The sequence below is a fragment of the Pimephales promelas genome, chromosome 3 (assembly GCF_988280905.1).
Source record: "Pimephales promelas chromosome 3, fPimPro1.hap1.1, whole genome shotgun sequence".
In the NCBI taxonomy this organism is placed as follows: domain Eukaryota; kingdom Metazoa; phylum Chordata; class Actinopteri; order Cypriniformes; family Leuciscidae; genus Pimephales; species Pimephales promelas.
Genome location: NC_142771.1, coordinates 20455920 through 20471470, shown reverse-complemented (window position 1 = coordinate 20471470; position 15551 = coordinate 20455920). Strand labels below are relative to the sequence as shown.

Below are 15551 nucleotides of genomic sequence, written 5' to 3'. Positions count from 1 at the left end.
CCTTGAATAATAATAATGAGCTAATGTTGGTAGTTTCTGCACATTTCAATGAAATGTGACTTCCCACTTATTTTGATGCAAAATGATGATTTTTACGTCTTAATAAGCAGGAAGTTCTTAACACTTAAATCCTTATTTCTCCCATCTCAGGGGAAAATAAGGGAAAAAACCATGACCATTTGAACTTATGACTGGGTTTCTAAAGATACAAAGCTTAATGCAAATGGGTGAAATGTCCCTTTAAAACTGTTACAATCCAACCATCTGACCAGCCATCATTTTGTTATAGTCACACATCTAAAAAAGCATAAAAAATCAATTTGCAGGTGAAAACAGATGTACTTGTGTGAAGAGTGAATACACATGAGTGAGTACTCCGAGAAAGCATGGTAAGGGATTAGTGTGAGCGCAGAACAATCACTCCCGTAATCTCAGCTTTAATCAGAGCAGCGCTCGCTAGAAGCCATCACAGAGGCAGAGAGGTTAGTCAGGAGGTTCATACAGGAGGACCTGAAGATGGAAGGAAGCAACAAAAAACTACAGCAAATTGGAAGGTTCAAGAAGTTCTTTGATCATGACACAGCTAAATCCCCTCTACTACAATCAGTCTCTGGTTTCTGTCCATCTCTACCCCTCTAACACACACACACACACACTCTCATCAAAACATCAGAAGAGTATTGATGCCATCAGCGAGTGCTTCGACAGCTGATTCTGAAGTTTATTTGAGAGCCTCTTTACCATGGCAGAAGCGTATTGGATCAATACTACCAAATGACTGTGTGTGTGATAAATAAATAAAAATCCTATAGCCTGATGCTCTTGACTAACACCTATCATTTCTCTCAATACACAGGGATGCTGGGTATTCACGCCAGTTTCATTTACCATGACGCATTCTCTCCGTCTATTTCTCTCTCTCTCTCACACACGCACGCATCTAAGATACAGTTCAAATGAAGGCTTGTCTTTCAGCTCCACTTTTTTTCTCAACACAACAATATTGCTCATTTAACATCATCTAATGATTACACTTGCTTCTGCACAGTAGTTGGGATAAACTTATACCAAGTCATTAGCAGTCACAAAAACATTTGAGATTTTGAAAAGATTTTGACATTTTGATGAATAAATGTGACCTAGACACTTCAGTGGCACATGCAAAACAATATAGAACACCGCTTCTATACCACCTAAACACTACTAGTGATAAAATACAGCAGATGCAACAAATAAAACACCAATACTAATTCAATAGACAAGTAAATTCAATTGAAACGTATGCAAATATCAAAATGATGTCATTTCCGAATGACTAACAATGGTAGTCAATAGGAGACTTTGCCATAACTTCACTTTTAAATTATTTCAAATTATTACGTTGGCAAATACCTAATTATAAAGCAGATGTGCAACAACCAACAAATCAAAGTTTAAATGTTAAGCTGTTCAAGCTGAATAAATGGAAATATTTCTTATTCTTTATCACAGTTTTTTTCCGGATTAAATATATGTCAACTACAAAATTTGGGTAAATGAGAAGTACATGGTACAACTTGAGAATCGTTAAAAGAGTCTACTTTTTCCATTCTAAAATTTAACTCCACTTCAGATGTGAAATCTCACAAGGGTCAACCACTTTTCTCCAGATATCTACGTCTGCTTGGCATTTGCTGACGCACACACACACAGCACCTTGAAATACTTTAAGGAGTGGCTACTTAACACTCCACTCATTCTGAGAAAAAAAAAAGCTTCTTCTGGTACTCGCACACATACACTCATAAAAACACTCTGTTTGCTAAAAGGCAAACAGTGGCCTCATTTACGTTAAGGCAGGGTTGAAGGTGTCTGGGAAGAAAAATGCCAACCTGTTCCTATACACACTCCATCTCTGTTCACAGAGTGTTTGTTGGCTCCCTGTCAGCCAGTGCAAAAAAGCAGGCCAGTGATTCTCAAATGGTTTTATTGCAGGACCTGAATTTGACATTGAACATCAGTTACAGTGACCAAGCGTTGGAAACATTCTAATCTGAAAGCTGAAGCCTACCCGGAAGTGCGAAAAACTGCAATACATCTCAAATCCGCTAGAGGCCAGGCCCAAAAGGGAGCAAATATCCATAGACGTCATGTTAAAATCTCAGTTTTCACAGCATAAATTCATATGTTTACAGTTTGGTCCCATGGACTTTTATTGTAATCTTCATGTGCCTGACAACTGTGAGGGGGGTACATTTTTTTCTAACTCGCTAGTTTAGATCACAATTAGATATAAAATGTATGATAAATAAGGGCGGTTAACTAACGGGCTCCGCCGATTGAATTTGACGTCTCTGGCCATGATCTGACACAACACATCATACCACCTCTGTATCCTCTCTGAAACTTATGTATTTTGTATTTCCCAAGATTTTCCATTATGGCGCTGCCCATACCCCCCATAAACAGCCTCAAACCCGTTCTTCAGAGAGTCTATATGGGTGACGTCACAGACGCTTTGTCCATATTTTTTACAGTCTATGGTAGTGGCATAACGTAGTACCAAAACTGTTCATCACAGTAAAGACCCACACCTTGTAGGATCCAAACAGTTCCTGAAACGCATCTATAATCTGTATGCGTCCAGATATCGAACACGTAAATATATACAGTACAGGGTATTTGATTTGTGTCTCCATATGTATGCGTGTCCTGTACAGTAGTAAAAAGAGAAAGGCAGCGGTAGCCACCGGCTGTCAGGTGATGAGAAATGAGAGAGGTCACAGCGCTGAAACATAAACCCACCAGACCTCTCACCCCCGCTGCGAAGAGGCCAGTTCCCGCTGACCACAGCCTAGAGTCAAACACTTGCCGGCGGGGAGCACAGACAGCATGATAAGGGGGTGCTGGAGGCTCGCTTCAGAAAAGGGCAGGTTGTGTGCCCTTGGGGCCTAGACAGCTGTCATACACCATAGTATACACGGTACAGAAGCACATGTACAAGGACAGACACTTATACACAGGGGGAAAGTGCAGCAGAGGGTGAGAAGAACAGAGCTGGGAATACAGGGGAAGGGGAAAGAGAGTTGACAGGGGTTGTCCCAGTTGACCGCTCTGTCTGCTGAAGTGATGAAAGCCACCAGGACAGGGTGTAGATATAACACGTGTGCACATACTACACTGTGTCCAAACCACGTTCCAGTGACAACCAATTTGTCTGTCTACACTGAAAGAGAATATTCTGTGCGACGTGGCACAATGACCTATTTTAACCTACATTTAATATTCAGTTATCTGAAGTGGGATTTTTAATGAGATGTGAAAGCATGTGGGTAGTGCTACTGAACAGGCTCTCGCAGGAAATAAATAAATAAATAAACTCAACAGCTTGTTGTGGCTGGTTAGGACAAACCAAAGTACATGGAAGAGGGTTAACTTTCAACGCTTTTGTATTATCATGTCATGTCTGATTGTCACATGTCTGTCAGCTCGTTTAAAAAAGGATAGTCCAATAAACTGCCTGCTTAAATTTCTTGGTTTAGCCGAGTAACAGCTGAGTCGATTTATTGATGCTATTTGAAATGTTGTAGGAAAGCAGAGATGGTAATTGTAAAATATAAATGAAGAAAAAATACGCAGTTTGAATGACACAATGGCATCAAAAGGTGTTAAAGGGTCCATCATGGTCTATTCTTCTGGAGTGTTCGATTTTTTTTCCTCCTAGAAATCCATCTAACACCAAAAACTGTCCAGACTATTTTAAACCCCCTTTCTGGTCTTTATAATTAAATATATGTCTGCATAGTGCACTGAAACTCCAAAAAAGTAAAAGTTTTATTTCACAAGGTGGATCGATGGTTAAACAATATAGGCCATGTAGTCATAAATAGTCTTTTTTAAAATAAATGAAATACAACCGTTTCTTCCTATCTCTAATTTCCGCATGTCCCTTCTGCTCAAGCTTGTGAACTACTCTCATACTTGGAACTTGGCATTGTGTACTGCAAATATTGTCGCGTTATTCTTAATTTGTTGGTTGCATCTGCTAAATGACAAAACATACACGTTAATGTTTAAATGCAATGTGTGTGCTGCTATTGTGTACTCTAAACCTAAATTTGTATTGCAATTGCAAAGAATTCATTTTCTGTTTGTTTCTCTCCTTTCATCTCTCTCCATCACCAGCTCACTCACTGCCATGAAAATAGAATGATTGAAGAGGTCATGAATGATTAAGAGAGAGTGATGAGCTGAGAACAGAGAGAAAATCCTACATTTCAAAGCAAAGCATTCAGCCCAACAGTTTACATTCCAGTGCAGCTATTACCCGACAGGTGTCATCACCCTCATGCCCTTCAAAGCTTAGAAACAGATCCACACAACTAAACACACATACACATACTACTTTCTGTCTATAATTAAAGTTCTTATCAGTCTCTCATGCGTGCAAGTAGAAATGGAAGCTTACATGTTTCTATTCTATACCAGAAATTCTAATATTCACATAATGTAGGCCTAGCTTGGGAAATTTGCATTCATTCTTGATCAACAATCGAGTCAATTTAATCATGTATTAGAGCCCGACCGTTAAAGGATTTTGAAGGCCAATACCGATACAAATATTTGTTGGTTTTAAAATCCGATATTCCGATATATATTTTTTTTTCCAGAAACGCGCAACAAAACATTAACAGATTTCCCTAACATTAGTTATTTGTAGTTATTTATGAGTTAACTAAAATAAGATGATAATGCATTTTAAAAAGAAACTTGTTTCTTTTATTGTCACAACAGAACAGACTGATAATAGTGGCATTAGCTAGCTTTGTGGTTAGCTAGTCGGCTTATTTAACAGCAGCAAAACTGGACATGATAGTCACAAATTTTGTCATGCTTATTTGAGTTAAGAGAACTGATGCCGATGTTCTTTTAATTGTTATTCAAGCAATGTATGTCTCGTGACCAACTCAACGATTGTTGCCAACAGGGACAGTGTAGAAGGCCCTCTGGTGGACAAACTACCACAATTATGACTTGGTTCAAGCGTGTTTCGTCCATTTTTATTTTATTTATTGAAATATTAATTTATCGGCCATTATAACTGCCTAATATCGGCCGATAATATCGGCCTGCCGATATATCGGTCTGGCTCTATCATCCATACCTTTTGAATCATGCATGTTATCAAATTAATGTTAAAGAAAAATAAATATAAAGTGAAATATTAAATCAAACCACATCATTACTCTAGCTCTTAAAGCTTTTTTGCCTTTTGGACAGTTTATTAATTATTAACATACTGAAAAATAAAGAGATAAATGTAAACAGCCCTCCTTTTGTTTATTTACACATCAAAACTCTGTCAGGTGTTGTTTTCAGCATATGTGGGGAAAAAAAGTGAGACAAAGGAACTGCACTGAAGGAACTGCACTGTAATCTGAAGTTGAATGGGTTCAGAAAGAGCAGTTCATTGATAGAAATCTCATTCAACACCATTTTTACCTATACTGAGAGAGAAAGTAAATAATGCATGCAGTTATACTGGCAACTTTCCCAGAGTAGATGTTGGACTCAAATAACTGTAAACCGGTTCATTAGTCTTCGCTCAATTAGAAAAGGCTAATAAAAATAGTAAAAGAAAAAAAAAACGTGTAATTATATAGCTATACGTACAGTTGCCTTGTTTCTGCTTTATATATGCGAAACACAGATTTTGCTATGTTTCACAGAACCAAGATGCTGTTGTTGTATAGTAACAGGAGGACCGTATTGAGTGTCATGGAGCATGTTTACATAGACACCAGTACACTGATAACTCACAAAAATTATTGAAATTAGTTGTTTGGGTTTACATGCAAACCAATAACCCAAAATTGCAAGTAAAATGGGTTAAGACTTTACTAATAAATCAGGTTATTTCCCGGTAGTGAATTCAAAGTTTAATTGATTTGCTCAGTATTTCGAAATGATCATTTATGTAATGTCAGTTGTGAATTGTAATGTTAAATAACAGCCCATTCTCACCCCCAAGGCGTCACTTAACTGACGCCTTGGGAAGCATTTGGACATGCTTCAATATCTGACGCTTTAGGCGCCCTTTAGCCAGTTAGATGACGCCCTAGGACCGCGTGTACCCTACCCCCACCCCACACCTAAACCTAACCGCGTCCTCTAACTGACGCTTTCCTTTAGCGTCAGTTAGATGACGCCGTAGGATCGCGTCATGTAAGTGACGCTAAAGGGCGCCTAAAACGTCAAATATTGAAGCATGGTCAAAGGTGACGCCTTGGGGTGAGAATGCGTTGCAAATAAAGCATTAAATACCGAAGAAGAGTATTCCAAAATGTCAGCAGGTAAAATCAGGTAAACTTATAACTTATATTTTATCCTCTCATGCAGTTACAGATGCAGAATTTTGACTGTACCACTTCTTCTGCTGCACGTGATGAGCACAATTTTTTAGAAAGAGTGAGTTTGCAATACATTTCCTCCACCCTTACTGCAAAACACTCGCTCTGTCTGGAGATGCTTAAATTTACAGTAAGGACGCTTTCCTGTCACACATGCACGCTTCAATAAAGCAGGTTGATGCATCTATGCTGGGCGAAATCAGCATAGGGGTGATTGGTTTACGCATAAAGTCAATTAAAAACAAGTTAACGCATTTACATTATCATGTGCATGCTTTGTTTGCTTATTAAGCATAATCAGGATAAGAAAGTGTGAGTAAATGTACTCATTGTTTGTCTGGAGTTGCTGTATTGAAGGTGCCTATAAAGAACTCTTGCTTGAATATACTCATCATGTACTATATGTTCATTTCTTACTGTTCTTTATCGTTCGTTCATCATCTTCACTTTATTTTTCGAGAAGAATTATTTTGCTTAAATACAGCTACGATAAAAAGGCATGCGATTTTTGCGTAAGTTCATTCATTTTTGGGGGTGGAGAAAAGGAGGGGTGTGTTTGTTTGGGTTGATTTCAAACAGTTTCACAGAAATCGCTTACTGCCCCATTAAAGCAATTATCCGTGTAATATCTAAAAATGAAACATTGGCAAGCATTAAGTACTGTATGGCACTGGTTCCATTTTTCTATTAAATGTGCAGAAATGTTATGTTACAGCTGTTGTAGACGTCTGGTGAATTACTGTCCCGGCAAATAAGAGAACGATCAGTTCAGAGTGTAATATGTTGATACACTGCACCTTTCAGTTTTACTTGAAAAAAGATGAGATAGATGTACTGCATCTAAACTAAATCCTTTAAAAAGAGACACAGGCAGAATATCAAAATATAAATAAGCTAATCACTGATATATTGCCAAAATATAGGAGTCTGTTATTAGATCTCCAAAGTTATACAATGATTGGAGGAGGAGAATGTGAGAAAATCCAGCCTTTCAAGCCTGTACTGCAAACAGAATAAACTGCTGCCGCTTCACGCTATAATAGCTGGCATACTCACTTGTGTGGTCCGTATACTTATTTGAAACTGGACTTATACAACCCCTTGCCAACAAATCAAAAATCATATTTGTATTCATAAATGAGTTCTGTTCGTGTTTTCTAACTGAGACCAGTTGCTGGACTGATTTACAAGAGGCGAAAGCGAGGTGCATAGTCACAATCGCTGCAGAAAGAGCAGTGCATAAACAACATCATCTTGCCCCAGCTGAGCGCATTTCTTCCCGGTGTAATTTATTTGTTTAGAGGTTGTTCAGGAACACAAGAAGTTTATCAACATTCAGTAAACGTCCAGTGGTTTGTTAAATAAAAGGGGCCATGAACTGAGAAATCAAATTTTCCTTGAGCTTTTTACATACAAGTGCTAAATAATTGTATTATCTGAAAACTTCCTTGTTGGTACAAAAAAAAACAACAACAACACTTTTTCTTGTTACCAAGCCCAGCGAACGACTCGTCCTGGAATGTGCCTCTTTATGATGTATAAGATAGTCATTGAAAGACCACCTTTGCAGAAGAAAATCAACGCATTCATCGTCGCAACTTTTGAGATGACGAGAGGAGAGCTATACAAGATGGACCAGAAATAACATTAACTTCCAAAAGATCCTAATACTACGAATGTGAAAACTGTATTTTAATTATTTTCAACAATGTGAATGTCTCCGTTGAGCATTAGTTATTTTTATGCGGTAAAACAGTCGCAATTTTGACAGATTTTGACTTTGTAAACAGACTTTTACGATAGAGTTGGCAGTAATGCCACAACATGTAAGTAAGTAACTGTTACTTCTAATGCCTGATCTGTGACCAGTGATTTCTGATATGTAATGATTCATGTACAGTCAGATGATTTTTGTTTATGTGCCAGTAAATCAAACCAGTGAGTGACTTGACGGTCTAATGTGAATGGTCTTCACATTGTTTCTCTTAGTAAAATGAAAATAATCTGTTATTTAAACTGTGATTCAATTCGACATACGCCGCGATCAACGAACATCTTATTTACATTGTGTTTCCACTGTTAGTTTTGAATGATGAAAGCAGTCGTTAGTGTGCAGAAATAGAGTTCAACGACAACAAGATCACATTCATGCTGACATGTCTGTGATCAGCTGCAATGTTCACTGTAACCTTTCATCCACCAAAATTGTCATAGATCAACACGTCAAGACTTAAATCACATTAATCAACTCTTTACTCAATTAGTTAACCTTGAGAGTTTGAGAGGGTTCCGCTTGTAATAATTATTTCATTTGCAAAGATATCAGCCAATCACAGGAGTGGGCGTTTACACTGAAGTCTCACATAGCATTCAAATCAGAGAATAAAATCAGTATAGAAAAAATTTGCTTGTAAAAATGTAAAAATCATAGTAAATGCACCAGGAAAAATGATTAAAACAATGCAGTTCATGACCCCTTTAATGCTGAGCAAAGATCCTTAAATCATCCTAGTGTTCACCCAGAAGCAAAAGCCTTGAGCCTAGAATGAAGCACTTCCTCTCTTAGATCAAAATGTGGCATTCACGGCACACAGCTCGTGGAAAAGAGGTGCATTATGTTATTTAGAGTTATTGTGTTCTTCAAAATGTATGTGCTTGAAAAACCCCAAGCATTTCTTTAAAGTGTAAGCAGTTTACATCTTGATAAGTAACACAGCTTTTTATGTTCAATATGTCTGTGACAGACACTGCAACCCACCTTTACACGTTTCATGCATAATTAAAATGTTTTCAAAACCAATTTAAAATGGTCAAACCCTTCAGAGTGAACAAATAAACTCAACTGGCTGATTCTATGCATCATCTCCCATATTGCCTCAAGAGACAGATGAGCATTTCTGATCCGCACACCTGCTATGCGATGCTTTCACTCTCCCACTGTGAAATGTGGAAAATGGGTGTTCAGCAATTTCAAATTATGAATTAAAGATAATAAGTGAATGAATGATTTGAAATGTAAATGGGATGCATTAAGACCTCAGCATCTCCATAGAAATGAACATTTCTAATCCAAAATAATTCACCTAAATATAATCAAAAGCAAAGACTGAGAGCACATCAACCAAATACACATTCAAAGTGGACATAAGCAAATCAGAAGAAGGTGATCGCATTTTAATCCATCCGACTAAATGTTTTTGCTCCTAGACGATTCATCCCAAGTAAAGAAAGAAAACATGCAACTGCAAGCAATGAGAGTCAGACCACATCAGTGAATCTAACTTACTCTCACTCTCATGATGACCAACCCGCACTGTATGCATCCTTGTCATGTTTGGATTTGAGGTAAGGTTGTGGGTTAGTCCCGTCTCACAATGGTGGTAGAACATCCAGGACAGATTGTGCAACACCCATTTTCAGAACATTTACTAGAAGTGCCCTGCTTTGTTTTCTACCTGATATGAGTCTTTTTTAAGAGTTTAAACCAAAGGTGGGTCATCTTGAGCAGGTTCATCAGATATGCAGCACACTAACAAAATAAATATGCCAAATTACTGGAATTAATGTGTTAACCGTTTAAGTTCAAGTTTAAGTTAAAACCGTTTAAATTATAACCGAAAAATATGATAAATCATAAATGTCAAAGCACATTCATCATGACGGGGTAATATTTCTCTGAAGCAATGAGATTGTGCACTCACCCGAAGTTTCATCCATTTGTAGGATGCCAGGGGAATATTGCCTGTTTTGACAGCAGAGTATTGCAATTCTTTATCACAGAGCTCTCGTCGAAGGAACGACAAAAAAAATCCCCCAAAAATTCCTTCCACAGTTACCAGTATTGGTGTACTTTTTATACATTGTTTCTACATTCCTGCGATACAAGTTCATCACAGTCTGCATTTGACACAAATATGATTGAGTTCGTCAGACTGTCACTCGCGCATCCAAACTTATACTCCATTCGGTTTGGTCCCACACCAACAGTTTCAATCTAAACTGAGAGGCATTATTAAAGTGTAGCGAATGAATGAAAGGGGTGCTTACCCGTACCGTTGCGTTTGCGAGTCTCTCCGTGGTCCTCCGAGTCCGAGCCCAACATTACTACCGTAGGCTACTTCGCGCTCCCTGGTGTTCCCAAGCTGAGCTGAGCTGAACCGATACTGACTGAGCACCTCGCGGCTCGCGCAGCTCAACTGTCTCACCCGTGCGTCACAAACAAACGGCTCTCCAGGAAAGCGCGTGTCATTCACACTAACGGCGGCGCGCGTGAAAGCTCTCTTCCTCAGGGAAACTTTCAGACTTCTCTCCTTTCTTAAATACGATCACACAATATTGCAGCAAGAGAGTAGTGGTGTGTGGTGGTGGTCTTTTAAAATGAGTCATAACTCCCCTTTCTCCGTTTTTGTCCAGTTACTTTTTCCCCAGCCAGATCCGCTTCTAGATTGAAGACTTTTGCGATTAACATCAAGCAAAAATTAGATGAAGGTACTATAAAATAAAACATGGTTTATCGAAATCTCAAGTTTTAAACAAGTGTTCGACCTTTCTATCTCCTGACCTCATTCCCTTTTGGACCAATAGGCTATGCACGCATAAATTCCACTTGACGCAAGGATGCTCTTCAGTTTCGGTTGGGGAGATTAAAACGGAGGAAAACCCGAGGAAAACGGGATTATGGCAGAGTCTTCAAAATTTACTGTCCTCCCGTCTTTGAAACGAAACTCTCATACGTTTAGATGTAACTTTATAAATATGTTCATTAATATAATTTTTAAAAGAAGCATAAACACAACTAGGGTGTGTTTTGTCTGTTAACGTTTCTTTAGTATAACCATGGAGTATAAAATTCAATATAAATTCTCGGTATTGCATTGGACTCGAGCAAGTTATCGAACATCCTTAGACCTTCACCGGAAATACCGCTGTGCATATCCCATTGGTACCTTTCCTCTCTTAGTGTGGTCGAGGTCGTAGGTGGGTCTCACTGTCCTCAAAGTAAAAAAAAAAACAAAAAAAAAAAAAACATGAAGGTTTAGCCTGCTTGTCGCAGGACCAAGTCGTACTAATTCGACGAATGATTAAAAAGTGGCTAATTCGCAGTGGTGGAAAGAGTACTGAAAAAACATACTCAAGTAAAAGTACCATTACATTCCAAAAAATGTAGTGTGAGTAGAGTAAAAAGTACTTGTCCAAAAAACTACTTGAGTAAGAGTAAAAAAGTAGCTTATTTAAAAGTACTCAAGAGTAGTGAGTAGTGAGTACTGAGGTGCGGATTCTAACCCTTATAATAAACACTGTGCACTACAATTTATAAATTAAAAAAATGCACATACTGGAATTCACATTATATTTTGTTCTTTGTAAGAAAGATTGAAGGACATCTATCATCCATCTTTTTAAAATGCATCAAATCAGTACACTCATCACCATTTAAATCATATTATTTTGGGGGAAAAGCATTTAAAATTAGGGGAAAAGCCACTGGGCCTGAGCATGCTATTGTTGCACATAAAATATCAATATTCATAACTGTGCAAAGAATTCAAAAACCTTTAGAAACTCATATGATAGTTCAGCATCACACACCAAGAGATGGGTTAAATAAAATAAAAAAAAACCCATTTCTCTCCAAAACGGTACCAATGTTAGTGTTTTGATAAATGAGAATCACTAATATTACCATATTACCTCAACTAATGCACTGAAAAAGGCTAAGATAGTGAGCTAACACTAATTACACACTTTTATTCCATGCTATTAATGTTACAATTTAAACGTAAATGCATTGTTCTAGAAGGGTGGCATCATCCCTTACATTTTACACGGCTACATTTACACAAATTGTAATGCTGAGAATGTAAGGAAAATTGTGCATTAAATAGGCTAGGGAAGTTATATCCAGGAAACTTTTACAAAAGAAACAAACACACTTTGTCTCTGAAGTCTCAGCGAAGCTAAACAGCAGCACACACACAAAAAAGTTCAACATGAAAAATGTTTTTGCTCAAGTGCACTTGCCAAATGAAGACGGGTCATATAATGGATCAATCAAAAAACGCTGTTTATTAACGAGCTGTGCTAATTTCTTATTAAGTAATGCAGTTCAAGTTAACGGCATGTGCACTGATTCTGAATCTGTCGGCATGGCGAGCGCGAGAAGCGGCAGAGCATAGAGGTTGACGCGCGTCTCTCTATAATGTGATTGTGAAGTAAATGGGAGCGGGAATTCACCGCATTATGAACTCGTCTCGCAATTCCCCCAACCTCAGACCAAATGTTAGGCCATGTAGACAGGCCAGCCTTTATAAATATCATATTAAGCAGAAATGTGAAATTTAGCCTACCTTAGCATATTAGAGGAAGACGCTGTCGCTGATTGAATTGGTGCGTGATGCACTTCCACAGCAGTCACCACGAGTAACAGCAGGAATAGGCGGTTAAAGTTTTCTATGCTTAATTTGAATTGATGACATGACAGTCACGAGACCGATTACTCGATCCAATCACGTTGATGGATAAAAATAAAATTAAAACAAGTAACGAGTAACGACCACAAACAGAAGGAAAATAGCGGAGAAAAAGTACCGATACATCACTTAAAATGTACTCAAGTAAAAGTAAAATTACACAATTTTAAACTTACTCAAAAGAGTACAATTTCTGAAAAAAACTACTTAATTACAGTAACGTGAGTATTTGTAATTCGTTACTTTACACCCCATTCGTAACAATTCATACGACCTCACTCGTACGAATTAATACGATTTTGCTAAATCGTAGGCCTACATATTTTACGAATTGGCCAATTCGTATGAATTCGTACGAATGACCTACCCCTTACCCCGCCCCTAAACCCAACCATCACGTGGGTTTAAACAAATCGTACGAGGTCGTACGAATTAGACACTTTTTAATCATGCGTCGAATTCGTACGAATTGGTCGTGAGATAGTGTTGGTAATACGTTCTAATTGATCACCAAAACAAGGAAGTATCAAGTTCATTTCAATTCAGGTTTGAATAAAAACGGTCCTATCCAAGTGGATTAGTTTATTTCAGACTTAGCAGCCTACTGACATGGGAGGATATTAGTCAACTAATTACTGTGATGTAGCTGGTAATACCAGACTCTGCTACTTCACTTTGCTTCGTAGACAGACTACAGGAGCGAAAAGAAATTAGCGGAAGTAGGATCGAAGTCTGACGTAGTCAGGCTAGAGATGTAGAGGCGCTCACCGTGATTCCTCGCTTGATTTTTTTTCACCGCTAGGGGTCGCTAACCTCTTAAAATAATAAAAGCGTAGGTTGATGAGTTTGTGGAAAAGTTTGTGACTAGATCCATTCGAATGACGGCAAGTTCCATAATTCCGCGTATACGGAAACCTGGGTGGTCATAAATTAAATGCACTAAATGTAAACCTATCAACACATCCCAATGCACATGGAGTCAGTATGCCACGGCTTCCCCAAAACTCCCACCACAAGGACAGCAAGATAAGCTGAAGAGTGTGACGATTACAAAGACTATCCCCACACATACATTAGGACTCACCCTGCCCAACTGCTGCATGTGTGCCACTGATTTGTCTGTGTTTAATGACCACAGTGACAACGGTTTTAAATTGAGCTGCTGAAAATGATATTTGTCATAACTGCTATAATCATCATGCTGTCAATATTGTCATTAATCAGATTCGGGTAATTTTGTTGAGGTCTGCCTACCGAGATTAATTTGTAATCTTCATATTGTGGGTGGGCCTACTCTTAAACAATGCTTACTGAAATTATTATTGATTGGCTATCAACCTTATCAGAGCTCATCGAGAACTTTCTTTATTCTTGCCTTTGCAGACAAAGAAAGAGTAGTAGCTACAAAAATTACTTCAGATGTCCATGTTAAAATGTAGATTAAACAACAAAGAGGTTGTGGGTTTCTTTATTTTGTCTTTCTACAACTGGATAACTCATAATTGGGCAAATCTAGAGCTCTATTTATACTATTATTATTACTTTTTATACTGCTTTTGGTTTTGCCTCTGGTATCTTTTGAGGATAAATATTTGAATGCTTTTGGATCGTGGTAGAATTTTCGTAGCTGTTTTTTTGTTTGCTCATTGTTCGCTTTCAGCACTTGATGAATGCTCTTATAAACAAACTTAGAGCTTCACTTTTCTCTACTTTGACGCTCTCATCAACCAACAACAAGCATCCAACCAAAACCAAAAGTCCCACTGTGGAGCAGGACGAAACAGAATATTAGACCCCACCTAACTGCACAATGTCAGCAAAATCAAAACATATCCAATCAGTATTGGCTTTCAAACCCAATACGCAGTTTCCATTTGAATCACCTGGTTTCTATGGTAACTGACAGTAAAGTGCACATCATGCTTTCAAACAGTGGGGACTTTCAAATTTAGAGTTGAATGGAGCCTTTTTATGGACTGTGTAGAGATTAAATTTAATGGATTGAAGGAAAAGTGAAAGAACAAGACAAAGACAATAGAAGCTGAAGTCCAACGCTGTCTGGGTTGAACAAAGGTGTTATATTAGTTTGATATAAAAGCTCTATGGATGGGAGAAAAAAAAACTGTTCTCTTCTACACATCTGAATGTGTTTTTCTATGCTTTCTGAAAGTTGTTGGAAACTAAAGGATTGTTATCTGTCCATTGTTGTGGCATAAATTCTGTTAATCATCGCACGCAAGAGAAAACTCAGAATCAAATTTATAAAAAAAATATGTACATATTTATTCTTGAAAGAATAGGCCCAGTCGCCAACAAAGTTAACCTGTGGAGTGAATGAGACACTGAGACACAAGGACCTCTTCAAGGTCCTTTTTCCTGCAGTTTTCCACTACTGCTAGCTTTGATTTATCGCTAGCTGATCCTTTAAGCCCCCCTAAACTAGTGTTTTCTTGTCTCGCTCACACACTTCAGGTGTATAATTAAACAACATGAATTTCAGAGAAGTTCCTCCTTCTCACATCTGCAAATGATAAAACCATGACGTTCCTTTGCAATGTCCATTGAAAATCAATGAAAATCAAAAATTTCCACAACATCATAAAACTTCATCACTTACATTTTTCTGTTACATCTTTATTCTCCTTTGTAAATTCAACATTATATACTGTATTATTGTAAATGTAATGGTTGA

General features: G+C 37.9%; 1 protein-coding gene across 6 annotated transcripts in view; it reads right to left on the bottom strand.

Moving 5' to 3' along the window:
* The window catches only part of znf385c (zinc finger protein 385C), a 115547-nt gene that overhangs the window by 86245 nt on the left and 13751 nt on the right, over positions 1-15551 (bottom strand). Inside the window, exon 1 of one of the 6 annotated variants that reach the window (XM_039687236.2) lies at positions 10437-10695. The exons of 4 other annotated variants lie outside the window; for them this stretch is intronic. In XM_039687236.2, the coding sequence (XP_039543170.2) occupies positions 10437-10491 (55 nt within the window). In that variant the 5' untranslated portion in view covers positions 10492-10695. Of the gene's footprint in view, positions 1-10436; positions 10696-15551 lie in introns of those variants that run through there. One more of the 6 variants, XM_039687237.2, reaches the window with a different exon arrangement.